This window comes from Rhineura floridana, chromosome 8, assembly GCF_030035675.1.
Source record: "Rhineura floridana isolate rRhiFlo1 chromosome 8, rRhiFlo1.hap2, whole genome shotgun sequence".
In the NCBI taxonomy this organism is placed as follows: domain Eukaryota; kingdom Metazoa; phylum Chordata; class Lepidosauria; order Squamata; family Rhineuridae; genus Rhineura; species Rhineura floridana.
In genome coordinates, this window is record NC_084487.1 from 92,939,317 (window position 1) to 92,953,299 (window position 13,983).

General features: G+C 44.8%; 1 protein-coding gene across 14 annotated transcripts in view; it reads right to left on the reverse strand.

Moving 5' to 3' along the window:
* Positions 1 to 13,983, reverse strand: part of FAM3C (FAM3 metabolism regulating signaling molecule C) — a 54,786-nt gene continuing 40,803 nt past the window's right edge. For all 14 annotated transcript variants that reach the window (XM_061640108.1, XM_061640111.1, XM_061640115.1 and 11 more), the window contains 2 exons: positions 4,101 to 4,227; positions 1 to 2,459 (listed from right to left, as the gene is read on the reverse strand). In XM_061640108.1, coding sequence (XP_061496092.1) covers positions 2,370 to 2,459; positions 4,101 to 4,227 — 217 coding nt within the window. In that variant the 3' untranslated portion in view covers positions 1 to 2,369. The remainder of the gene's footprint in view (positions 2,460 to 4,100; positions 4,228 to 13,983) is intronic.

A 13,983-nucleotide genomic window follows, 5' to 3' on the forward strand; every position in this document is an offset into this window, starting at 1 on the left:
TTTGTTTGGTTGTGGTTTTTAAAAACTTTATTTGATGAAAAAATATAATACATGGAAATGTGGTTTTATTTCTTCTGAACATAAACAATGATTCTGCGTGGTATTTACAAACAACTGGTCTGACTGTTGAAGGTGTATTTATTGCTATGCTACAGTGAATTACTAAGAAGAAAAACATGACATGAACAGGTCAAAACAGTAAAGCAGCCCAGATTCCACTCATCAGCTCTTGGTATGGAAAGTTGGGTGATTTTTCTGAACTATTTTAAGTCATTATTACTAGTATTGCTTTAATGTCTTTAGTGCAAACAATATTTCATTAGTCTAACAGGAACTATCAACCTCAATGACTAAGTTAAATTCTTGGTTTAAAATGGTCCTACTCGGGGGGGGGGAGGTTGATTATCCTATTGGCCGACACATAGCAGACTAGACAAGAATGAGCACAGAATTCTAACTTGATCCCCTATAGCATGCACACCATTAAAACTATATATTTTTTTTACTAAGTTCTCTTTAAGACTGGAGTGGGGAATCTGTGGACTTCCAGATGCTGTTGGACTCCCAACAGCCCTAGTGAACATGACAAGGATTGTAGATGTAGTCCAACAACATCTGGGAGGCCACAGGATCCCCACCCTTGCTTGAAGAGAACCTCCAGAGATGCAAGTCTCCAAAAGTCCCAGTTCAGAACTGTAGTGGTAGACTGCAGAAATTAGTGCCACCACACAAAAAATAACTACAAATCACAACTGAAACAGCCAGAGTTGCACTTCCTACTTTGGGCACAGCAAAGCATCCCCACTATAGGTTTCTCACAACATCCCATCAAGTTGTGGAATGTGCTTTTCCATTCTGCTTCCTGAAGGTGAGTGTATGTGTGTTTGGGGGGCACTGGAAGAGAGGGAATGAGATTTGTGAGTAATAGCAAACTACATGCACCGTCCAGTGATACCAATGGTGTGGAAAGCCCACTGTGCATACAGCTATTCCTTGAACACCCCTCTGGATAATGGTCACAAAATGTGCTACATGGATTTTCCACACCATCAGTACCAATAGAATGTACATTTCTGCCAAGTGGAAAATGGTAGGGACAGCCAAGATGAAATGCATGGGTGAATGTGTGCCCTGGAGAGATCAAATTCATATAAGAACATCAAACATCCATGAAAATGTGCTGCAGTTAGGTCTGCCTTTTTAAAACCTATTGTTAAAGCAGCCTGTTTAAATAGCAACATTTTCAGTCTTATAATATAGAAGATGTCCTCCACAGAATCCCCCCCAATATTCAAACCCTTTCCTCAATTTATACTAGTAGGATGGGTAGCAAAACTGCCCAGATTGACTAATGCATGACACGTTCAATTACTAATAGAAATTAGTCTACTTGTTAAGATCCCCAACCACCCCTAACTGTCAACACTGGCTTTCTCTCTAGTGCTATCTAAGGTAGTTTACGTGATTGGTGGTTTATAGCACTTTAAAGAAGTCTAGCTGAAGACACACACACATGAAGCAACTACATTATCCTGCTCTACTAGCAGTTTACATTGCTAACCAGAAGCATGGGACACAGATAAATTAACAATAGCAACAAATGCAATGATACACATTTGTTATTAATTAGAAAAAAGGATTAAATTGTGCTTCTTATAGCAGCCTACATTTTTTTTTTATTCAACACTCAACCTTTACCTATATGCAGGTTTGAAGGGAATCACAGAAGAATGCTGCTTTCAAAGAGGCAGAGCATAAACATTTCTCATTTTTGGCTAAAATTTACATATCCCACTAAAGATATGCACTTGCAGCCACGTCACCATTGTTTGAGCAAACTACAGCATAGATAAGGATCAGTTCAGCCATTTATTGGGAACATTTAATTGCCTACACTGATAGTTCTAAAAGACATTTATCATAAAATAACCCGAACATTGTGCTTTTAGAGAAAAGAAAAACAAACAAGGAGGAAAAAAAGATGCTTAAGAAATAGTAATTTTGTTGATTTGGACCTATTTACACACAAAAAGCGGCTCTCTTATGTTCTAACAATAAATAAGTCAAATATTCAAAAATGTCAATGCCCATGCACATTGTAAGATGGAAACATGCTTGAAAAATATTTACATGGGCCACAATCCAGCAGGTTAAGTTCCTGCGCAAAGCCCCATTTAAAATGAATTGGCGCAATTCACCATGCTCTTGTTCCACTCCCATTCATTTCCATGGGCCTTGCACAAAAGACTATCCTGGATGGGATGTACCCATACATAGTATCTCCTTCCAGAGCCCTCTCATTCTAGCAGCAGGAAACGCATTGTCCCTCCATTGTTCATTGCATTGTACATGTCCATTTGACGATGTTTTCAGTCTAGCTTCTGTGGGATGCACCCTTCCATCTCCACGACTTCTGGCCACCCTTCATACTTGTTTGTATCCTTGTTGTTTTTAATATGCTGCAAACAGAAAACAATTCATGGTCAGCTTTTTAAAAAGAAGCCTCATACACTTAGAAAATAAATAAATATTTCTTACAAAGTATCTTTCATCTAATATGATCTTGCTAATATATAATTATAATCATGTATGCCACAACTGGTATATTCCTCCCTTTATTCTAGTTCCTGGCCCAAAGTGGTTTGGACTTGAGCTGGAAAGATGGGGACGCTATCTGAAGATTCTTCCGTCACCCTCATTCAAAGACTTAACTCTTATTTATAAACCTATATTCTATCCTTCTGTTTTCAAAAAAAATCTCAAGGAAGCAAACATGGAGCAATTTACACTATAATAACTTCCTAATGTGCCTGAGAGATAAAGGTGGAGGCTTTTCGAAATTTGGTGTAACAAAACTGAATTAAACTTTCTAATTACTTGCTCCAAATGAAAAGGAAATTAAATTTCAAAATCAACACAGACTTCCTAACAACAGTTATAAACTTAATCTACATACAGAAAAAGAAGGAGGAATGTATTTGAAGGCTAATTTTCTGAACCTGTTAAAAACAATATAGCTATGATCCAGGAAAGGAAAACTGTGAACACATCTAGGATGTTCCCATATCTGTTAAGGAAATTGCAAGTACAACTTTCCTTCCATAATAAGTGATGAAAATCCAAAATGCTTCTGGAATATGGGCTAAAAATCAAAGGGTATTATTGAGAACTCACACAGCAGGAGGAGAGATTTAAATACTGAGGTGGCAAAATGGACACCATTTATTTATTTATTTATTATTCAATTTATATCCCGCCCTTCCTACCGGGGCCGTGGAGTCGGAAGCAATTTTGGGTGGAGTTGGTAGAAATGTACCGACTCCAACCAACTCCGACTGTCATAAATGGCAAATGTATATTAACTAGTAATAACACATTTACTGTAGTAAAATGGTAGCATACTACCTCCCATCAGCACCAGGGATTGGGGTCGTGGGAGTTGTAGTTCAAAAAAGCAACTTTTCCAAGCTCTGGATTCACGTGGTGGTGATGAAATGCCTTGTGCTACCATTTTACTACAGTAAATGTGTTATTACTAGTTAATATACATTTGCCATTTATGAAGGAGTCAGAGTCGGACAGTAAAAAAATAGAGGAGTCGAAGTTGAAGGTCTGGCATACCGACTCCACAGCCCTGCTTCCTACCAGCAGGAGCCCAGGGCAGCAAACAAAAGCACTAAAAACTTTGAAACATCATAAAAACAAACTTTAAAACACATTAAAACAAAACATTTTTAAAAACGTTTCTTAAAAAAAAAGTTTCAGGCTGCAAATGGGGCAAGCCACTAGTTAACACTTCCCTATGTGAAACACTTCTCACAAATAGAAAACCAGCATATCTGGCCAAGGGCAAAGTTAGAACTGTTCTCTTTAAAGTGCTGGATTTCTATTTACAGGAGGATTTGTCTGTTTGTTTAATCTGAAGAAGCATTAAAATGTATATTCCCCAACTGCAGTCTGAAGTGATGCAGTCCCTCATATCAACTCAACTTTCTACCAACACATTCCCACTTCATTTTGCCGTGCATGGAGGCCAGGATACATCAGCCATGAGTCTTGCACCCTACATGCCATTGCCAAATGTTAACCCAAGAACAAACCTGTTCAAATGGGCTTTTAGTCTTGATTCCTTTGCCACCACAGAAGACCCAGTTGTCTCTGAAGCCAAGGTTCATGATGGACGTGCTTCCCAATTCAGATATTAGTTTCCGCGTCTCTTCATTAAGTCTTGAATAAAATTTAAAGAGGTTAATATATGAATAAAATAATGTCATTGCTCTGTTATCAAGAGTTGCCAATGCAACTGTGGAACAGTCTCCCGAGGAGGTGCGCTTGGCGCCGACGTTGCTTTCCTTTAGGCGCCAAGTTAAAACCTTCCTCTTTTCCGAGGCATTTTAATTTAAGTTAACTTAATTTTTAAATTTTGTTGTAATTGATTTCAGATTGTTCTTATTTTTATATGTTTTTGCTGTATTATATTGCGTGATTTTATTGTATCTTGTGTTCACCGCCCAGAGAGCTATAGCTAGTCGGGCGGTATAAAAGTCTAATAAATAAAATATATAAATAAATAAAATGCTCTCCAGAAGTTGGAGTATAACTTCCATCTACCCTAGCCAGCATGGGCAATGGTCAGGGATGATAGTCCAGCAACATTTGGAGGTCACATTGGCCATCACTGATCTATATAGCTAATGTAAACAACAATTTTGATTCAGGTACCATTCCCACTTTGTTTATGTGAGCAAACAGTTCAATTAAAATCTAATAATGCCTTTTCTTTTATATGCAGAACTGTGCTATTGGATGCCAACACCTTAGATGAATGTCCATGCCCTTAGAAGAAAAAAATCACTTGATTCTTTTCATCTAATTATCCTAGCCTCTCCCTCCCATTCCCTTCTCTGTGCTACCCTCCCTCCCCACGGTTGGAAGCTCCAGAAGTATGACCTATTTGAGGAGAAGTGCATCAATGTACTGAGGTCTTTTCCACGCACTTTTTCTGGATTGTACATCTAGATCACAGGTAGGGAGCCTCAAACCAACAGGCCTAATAAGGTCTGCAAGGGCATTTCCTCAAAACCATGCCCACCTGCCTCACACCTGATGTCATATGTGATGTCAGTTGTGGAACAGGTACACATGCAGCCTTAAAGCACGCTCCCTATTGTGCACTGGCAAGGGAGGCTCACTGTCACCACTGATCAGATGACTGACAGTAAGAGCAATCCTGCTGTATAGGCTGCACTGCTGCATCTCCATAGCACAGCTGATCTCCACAGTGGATAGGTACCTCCTACCCGTCATTTGGCTTGGATTTTCTTTTGTAGCGCAACTTGCCACACTACAAAGGAAAAATGGTCGCCTGCCATCAGAGAGATTTCAGGTGATTGACAGATGAGCAGGATTCTACCTCCCTGCCAAAGTGGGCCACAGGGGTTGGGGGAACCCAGGATCTGTGCCCACTGGCTAGATCTAGATGCCACCCCTGATCTATGTAAATCAGAAGAAATATGGCCTCCAAGGGCCATGCTTCACATGGCATAATTAGCAATTGTGTGAACAGTTTTTAAACAGAATAAATAGCAAAATCTGAACTAGGACCCCAATGGGGATGACAGAGGGGCTTTAATCCATTTACCCTTGCTTCAATACCAATCCAAATTGGATCTACCAAAACTTTGTATTTTCATTGGAAGGAAAATCTACGTTTTCCTTCCAATTAGGGGTGGGGTACCCCCACTTCATCTGATCTGTCCCGCTCCACCCTACTGTACCCCCTGGCATCATGGAGGAGGAGGGAGGAGAGAAGAGGCCCTCCCCAGATAGAAGGATAGAGTGGCTAATGTGTCAAGAGCCTCTTGGAGCAGGGCCAGACAGGAGTAACAGGAAGAGGAGATGCCACACCACGGGGCAAGAGACAGTTAGGGTGGGCAAAAAACCTGCTTAATTCCAACTGTGGGGGGTGGTAATTAAGTGCATATTTGCCCATTGCAACCTGTAGTCTGCTGCTCGCCCTGCCGCGTGGCACCTCTTCTTCCTGTTCTTCCTCCTCCTCTGCGGTCTCGCTCTGCTGGGGTGGCTTTTGCCACAGCTGCCACTCTGTCCTTCCACCCAGGGAGGGCCCCTTTTCTCTCACCTCCTCCTTCTCTGTGATGGCAGGGGTGAATTGGGCGGAGCAGGGGGGCAAATCCCATCCCTACTTCCAATGCAAGTAGCAGGTGAGGGTATGATCTGAACTGGAGTCAAACAGGGGGAAGGGTTGAAAGCCCCACCACCACCCTGCCAGGGTCCCATCTGCATTGGAAAGGTCATTCACTCCCATTCATTGCATGAAATTTTTTTCCTAAAATTGGTGCCACGTCTCAACTGCACTGATCTGACTTTGGTACACACACTTTGGTATAGAAGCCCAAGGTTGTGTTAAATCACAAGTGAAAATATTCATAATGCAGAATGTTAGATCTATATGGTGTTTACTTTGTCTCAATAAATGTTCATAAATCCTGATTTATAGGCCACCATTAACTATTCACCTCCATGAAACCAGAAATTTGTTAAGTGAGTTCCATTTCCAACACCACCACTGCAGGGTTCAAGTGTAATTTTTTTTTTGGGGGGGGGGTTCTGTACAAAGTAACAATACGGGGCCCAAAGTAATATTCAATTTCATGAGTCATTAAAAATGTTTGTTTTAATTCTGAAATTACATTTTTGAATTACACCAGGGCTCACAATGGGGATCTGCTACCCTGCCTCCAACTTGTTTTTACTATTTTCATTTAAGAGTAAATCCAGTTTGAAGATGAGTCCCACAAAGCTTTATGACTCTTTTGTAACTTTCTGGTTGAATCCTAATTATCTTGTTTTGATTTTATAAGGAGACATTTTATAAATAGATCAACTCACTCTAAAGTTTTATTGTTTTGGCCTTTCAGTACAAAATCATCTCTCCAAAGCCAATTTACCTTGCAAATTTACACTTGGCAAAATAGCTGTGTACACACATACTAGACTCTGGTCTGGTTCAGACATCATGCTAAGACAGGATACACACAAGAAGTGTGCACCCATACACACACCCTTTGTAGCTGCTTCACATAGTTTAAAGTGGCTTCCAATCCTGGCTTGTTTGGAAGCTCTTCGCTATCATTCTAAGTTCATATATAACAGGAAATCTAGCTTTCTGGTGCATTTTTTTGCTCACATGAATGAAGTGGCTTTAAAGGGCTACATGTGAGTACACGCTGCTCGTGCACATTCTGGATTAATTAGCCACAATCTGATAATCCAAAACACAGGCCATTTACTCACATATACTTTCAGCCTTTAAATCCCAGCAGCAGCACTAGCTTTCACTGTTCCTGGGATCAATGCCCCTGATTATTATTTATTTATTTTTAAAACTTATATACCGCCCGACTAGCAATAGCTCTCTGGGCGGTGAACATAAATACAATAAAATACAGGAAAATACAAAAGCATCACAATCTAAAATCAAATTTCACAATCTAAAAACTGCATAACTAAGATCAAATTACAAACATTACCACCATTAAACAAAAAATTAAAATGCCTCGGAGAAGAGAAAGGTTTTAACTTGGCGCCGAAAGGATGATAGGGTCGGCGCCAAGCGCACCTCCTCGGGGAGACTATTCCATAGTTCGGGGGCCACCACTGAGAAGGCCCTTGATCTTGTCACCACCCTCCGGGCCTCCCTATGGGTCGGGACCCAGAGGAGGGCCTTCATAGCAGACCGTAGTGTACAAGCCGGTTCATAACAGGAGAGGCGTTCCGACAGATATCGTGGTCCCGCGCCGTATAAGGCTTTGTAGGTTAATACCAACACTTTGAATCTGGCCCGGGAGCGTATTGGAAGCCAGTGCAAGCGGGCCAGAACAGGTGTTATATGGTCCGATCGCTTCGTTCTTGTTAGCAGTCTGGCCGCCGCATTTTGCACTAGCTGTAGCTTCCGAACCGTCTTCAGAGGTAGCCCTACGTAGAGCGCATTACAGTAATCCAAACGTGAGGTTACCAGAGCATGTACTACTGATGTAAGATCCTCCTTAGTCAGGTAGGGACGTAGCTGGGCTACCAACCGAAGTTGGTAGAACGCATTCCGTGCCACCGAGGCTACATGAGCCTCAAGTGACAGGGAAGAGTCTAGAACGACTCCCAGACTACGAACCTGTTCCTTTAGGGGGAGTGTAACCCCGTCCAGGACAGGATATGTATCCACCATCTGATTGGAGAAACCATCCACCAACAGCATCTCAGTCTTATCAGGATTGAGTCTCAGTTTGTTAGTTCTCATCCAGTCCATTGTCGTGTCCAGGCAACGGTTCAGCACACTGACCGCCTCACCTGAAGAGGATGAAAAGGAGAAGTAGAGCTGCGTGTCATCAGCGTACTGGTGACAACGCACTCCAAAACTCCTGATGACCGCACCCAACGGCTTCATATAGATGTTAAAAAGCATGGGAGACAAAACCAAACCCTGCGGGACCCCACATTGGAGTGCCCATGGTGTCGAGCAATGTTCCCCAAGCACTATCTTCTGGAAACGGCCCGCCAAGTAGGAGCGGAACCACTGCCACGCAGTGCCTCCAACTCCCAACTCCGCAAGCCTCTCCAGAAGGATACCATGGTCGATGGTATCAAAAGCCGCTGAGAGATCAAGGAGAATCAACAGAGTTACACTCCCTCTGTCTCTTTCCCAGCATAGGTCATCAAACAGGGCGACCAAGGCCGTCTCAGTGCCAAAACCAGGCCTGAAACCCGATTGAAATGGATCTAGATAATCGGTTTCATCCAATAGCGCCTGGAGCTGGTCAGCAACCACTCGTTCCAAGATCTTGCCCAGGAATGGAACGTTCGCCACTGGTCTGTAGCTGCTGAAATCCTCTGGGTCCAGGGAAGGCTTTTTCAGGAGTGGTCTCACTGTTGCCTCTTTCAGACAACCGGGGACCACTCCCTCTCGCAAGGAGGCATTTATCACTTCCTTGGCCCAGCCAACTGTTCCCTCCTTGCTAGTTTTTATTAGCCAAGAGGCGCAAGGATCTAGTACCGAAGTGGTTGCACGTATCTGTCCAAGCACCTTGTCCACATCCTCGAACTGAACCGACTGAAACTCATCCAACAAAACATGATAAGACAGTGCTCCAGACACCTCACTAGGGTTAACTGCTATAAAATGAGAGTCTAGGTCCCGACGGATGCGTAAGATCTTATGCTGGAAGTGCTCAGCAAACTCATTGCAGCGGGCCACCGATGTATCTACAGTGTCCTGCAGGCCTAGATGGAGTAGCCCTCGGACGACTCTGAAAAGCTCCGCTGGGCGGGAGAGAGATGCCTTAATAGTGGTGGCGAAGTGTTGTTTTTTTGCCGCCCTCACCGTTCCTACATACCGCTTGGTGGAAGCACAGACCAGTGTATAATTGCATTTGTCGGGAGTTCGTCTCCATCTCCGCTCAAGCCGCCTCCTATCTTGCTTCATAGCTCTCAACTCTGGAGTATACCAAGGAGCTGAATGAGCTCTGCAAAGGAGAGGGCGCGCAGGAGTGATCGTGTAGACAGCCCAGGCCATCTCCGCATTCCACAGATTAGCTAGGGCTTCGACAGGAGCACCAGTCCTATCAGCCGGAAAAACCCCTAGAGCCCTTTGAAAACCTTCAGGATTCATTAGTCTCCGGGGGCGGACCAATTTCATAGGTCCCCCACCCTTGCGGAGGGAAAAGGTCACTGAAAGTCTAAACTTCAGCAAGCAGTGATCTGTCCATGACAAAGGGAGAGATGTAAAACTCCCCACGTCCAGATCACTATCCCCATGTCCAGTAACAAAAATAAGATCGAGAGTATGCCCCGATATGTGTGTTGGGCCACTAACATATTGGGACAGCCCCATGGTTGTCATGGAGTCCATGAAGTCCTGAGCCGCCCCAGACAAAGTAGCCTCGGCATGAATGTTGACATCTCCCAGTACTAATAGTCTGGGGGATCTCAACAATACCTCCGAGACCACTTCCGTCAACTCAGTTAGGGAAGCCATTGGGCAGCAAGGTGCGCGGTACACCAAAAGGATTCCCAGTCTGTCCCTCTGGCCCAACACGAGGTTTAAACACTCCAGACCAGTAGTTGTATGGACATGGTGCTTGGTGAGTGAGATGGAACTCTTATAGCCCACAGCAACCCCACCTCCCCGACCCTCAGATCTACCATGATGCTGAACCGAATACCCCAGTGGGCAGATCTGGGAGAGACTAACTCCTCCCTGTTCGCCCACCCAAGTCTCGGTTATGCATGCCAGATCGGCTGCCTCGTCCACAATCAAATCATGGACGAGGGGAATTTTATTCTGTACCGATCTGGCATTAAAAAGCAGCAGCTGGAGATCTGAGAGTTGGCTGAGAGGACAACCAACAACCCTGCGGGTATGAGAAGGACCGGAACAAGGCACAGCCACAACATGTCTGGGCCGCGTTCCTCTTACCTGGCACGTCCTTCTCATAACACCATACCTCCCTCTGCCCGTCACTACGGCGATTTGGGCCCCCTCATGTCTCCCCGCTAGGTGGAAAGATCTCTTCCCCAGGCACATTGTAAACTATAAATACAGAAAGAAAAATACAAAAGACTCAAATACATAAAATACACACTCACTCACAACGTACATTCATACAGACACCCACACATCCAGTTCAAAACCATACGACATGCATAGAAAGCAGCACAGCAGCAGCAGCGGCAGCAGCCTCTCCTTCCCTTGGTGGCGATGGTCTCTTCCTCCTGCAGGCACTGGGTCTCCCAGGCCACCTCAGCCAGCCGGCTTATGTATCCCTCCAAAGAGGGACAGGTGGTTCCATTCCTTCCTCTCTGATAGACACCAAAGAGTAGCATTGGGGGATGAGGTTTCGGACCCTTGGCCTCTCACTTGTGGGGTGCCACAGGGCTCCATCCTCTCCCCGATGCTATTTAACATCTATACAAAGCTGCTGGGGACCATCATCAGGAGATTTGGGCTGCAGTGACACCAATATGCGGATGACATGCAGCTCTATCTCTCATTTAAATCTTCACCGAGGTTGGCTGTAGAAACCCTGTCCAAGTGCCTGGAGTCGGTGAGTGGCTGGATGGGAAGGAATAAGCTGAAACTGAACCCTGACAAAACCAAGGTACTGTTTGTGGGAGACAAGGGAAGATTAGGGGACTTGGACCTGGTGCTCAGTGGGGTACAATTGCCCCTGAAAGACCAGGTCCGCAGCCTCAGAGTCATTCTTGACTCCCAACTGTCCACAGAAGCTCAGGTTTCGGCTGTGAACCGGGCAGAGCTGTATCAACTCCATCTGATACGGAGGCTACGCCCCTACCTTCCCAATCATCTGCTCCCATTGGTGGTACATGCCCTGGTCTCCTCTCGCCTAGACTACTGTAATGCGCTCTACATGGGGCTACCCTTGAAAACGGTCAGGAAGCTGCAACTGGTACAGAATGCGGCGGTGCGCCTGATTAAAGGCAGCCACCAGCGAGATCATATCACTCCAGTGCTAAAAGAGTTGCACTGGTTACCAGTTGCTTACTGAGCCCAATTCAAGGTGTTGGTTTTGACCTTTAAATCCCTATACGGTTTCGGCCCAGTCTATCTAAAGGAGCGCCTCCAGCATCATCAGCTATGCCGCCCAACAAGATCAGCCTCAAAAGACCTTCTCTCCATCCCATCAGTCAAAACAGCCAAATTGGTGAGGACTAGAGAGAGGGCTTTTTCAGTTCTGGCCCCCACCCTGTGGAACTCCCTCCCAAATGATCTTCGCCATGCCCCTTCCATTATGAGTTTCCGCCAGGCCTTGAAGACCTGGCTCTTCAGGCAGGCTTTTGGGGTGGGCTAGATTCTATCTTCATTGTTTTTAGATTTTTAATGTCTAGGTATTGTATGCCTATTTTGTACGTCGCCCAGAGTGGCTGGACAGCCAGCCAGATGGGCGACTAATAAATTCAATAAATAATAATAATAATAATAATTAGATTTATATCCCACCCTTCCTCCCAGTAGGAGCTCAGGGCGGCAACCAAAAGCACTAAAAACATTAAAACATTATAAAAACAAACTTTAAAACACATTAAAACAAAACATCTTCAAAAATGTTAAAAAAGCTACCAGAACATTTTATAAAATTAAAAACATTTTAAAAAAGAAAGTTTAAGAACATATTAAAAAGCAATTCCGACATAGATGCAGACTGGAACAAGGTCTCAACTTGAAAGTCTTGTTGAAAGAGGAAAGTCTTCAACAGGCGCCAAAAGATAACAGAGATGGTGCCTGTCTAAAATTTAAGGGGAGGGAGTTCCACAGGGTAGGTGCCGCCACACTAAAGGTCCATTTCCTATGTTGTGCAGAATGGACCTCCTGATAAGATGGTATCTGCAGGAGGCCCTCACCTGCAGAATGCAGTGATCGACTGGGTATATAAGGGATAAGCTATATAGGGGTTTGTACACCAAAACTAGAACCTTGAACTTGGCCCTGTAGCAAATGGGCTACCAGTGCAATTCTTTCAGCAGGGCTGACATGTTGGCGATACCCTGCCCAAGTGAGCAGTCTTGCTGCTGCATTTTGCACCAGCTGCAGCGTCCGGACCAACCTCAAGGGCAGCCTCACATAGAATGCATTACAGTAATCCAGCCTGGAGGTTACCAGTACATGGACAACAGTGGTCAGGCTATCCTGGTCCAGAAATGGCCACAGCTGTCTTACCAGCCAAAGCTGGAAAAAGGCACTCCTAGCCACAGAAGTCACCTGGGCCTCTAGAGACAAAGATGGATCCAGGAGCACCCCCAGACCACGAACCTGCTCTTTCAGAGGGAGTACAACCACATCCAATTATCCGAACTCGGGAACCACCAACCCACAGTGCCTCCGTCTTTCTAGGATTTAGACTTAGTTTATTGGCCCGCATCCAGCCCACCACCGAGTCCAAGCAGCGGTCAAGGGCTTGCATGGCCTCTCCTAATTCAGATGTTATGGAGAAATAGAGCTAGGTATCGTCAGCATACTGCTGACACCTCTCCCCAAATCTCCTGATGACCACTCCCAAGGGCTTCATATAGATGTTAAACAGCATGGGGGACAAGATGGTACCCTATGGCACCCCACAGAACAAATGCCAGGGGGCCGAAAGACAGTCACCCAATGCTATTCTCTGAGAACGACCTTGGATATAGGATCGGAACCATTGTAAAACAGTGCCTCCGATACCCAGCTCACCAAGTCGGCCCAGAAGGATACCATGGTCAATGGTATCAAAAGCTGTTGAGAGATCAAGTAAGAATAACAGGGTTGCACTCCCCCTGTCCTTCTCTGATAAAGGTCATCTATCAGGGTGACCAAGGCCAATTCAGTCCCATAACTAGGCCTGAACCCAGACTGGGATGGGTCAAGAAAATCTGTTTCATCCAAGAGTACTTGCAATTGCTCTGCCACAACCCTCTAAATCACCTTCCCTAAAAAGGGGGTATTTGCAACCGGTCGGTAGTTGTTGCAAACCAATGGGTCCAGGGTGGGTTTTTTCAGGAGTGGTCAGATCACCGCCTCAAGGTGGCTGGAACCACTCCCTCCCACAATGATGTGTTGACCACACCCTGGATCCACTTGGTCAACTCCCCTCGGCAAGCTTTAATAAGCCAAGAAGGGTAAGGGTCAAGAGGACACGTTGCTGGCTGCAACAATGCAAGCACCTTGTCCACATCATCAGGCCGCATCAACTGAAACCGTTTCCAAGAAGTTGCAGCAGACGTTGCACTGGACACCTCATTGGGGACTACAGTAGATGTGGATGGGGCTTCAAGACTGCTACGGAGGCGAGCAACTTTACCCTCAAAGTGCCTTGCAAACAATTCACGTGGGCCTCTGAAGGGTCTAAAACTCCGTTTCCTGAAGTTGATGTCACAGATCCCTGACAATACGGAAAAGCTCCACTGGATGTCTACTTG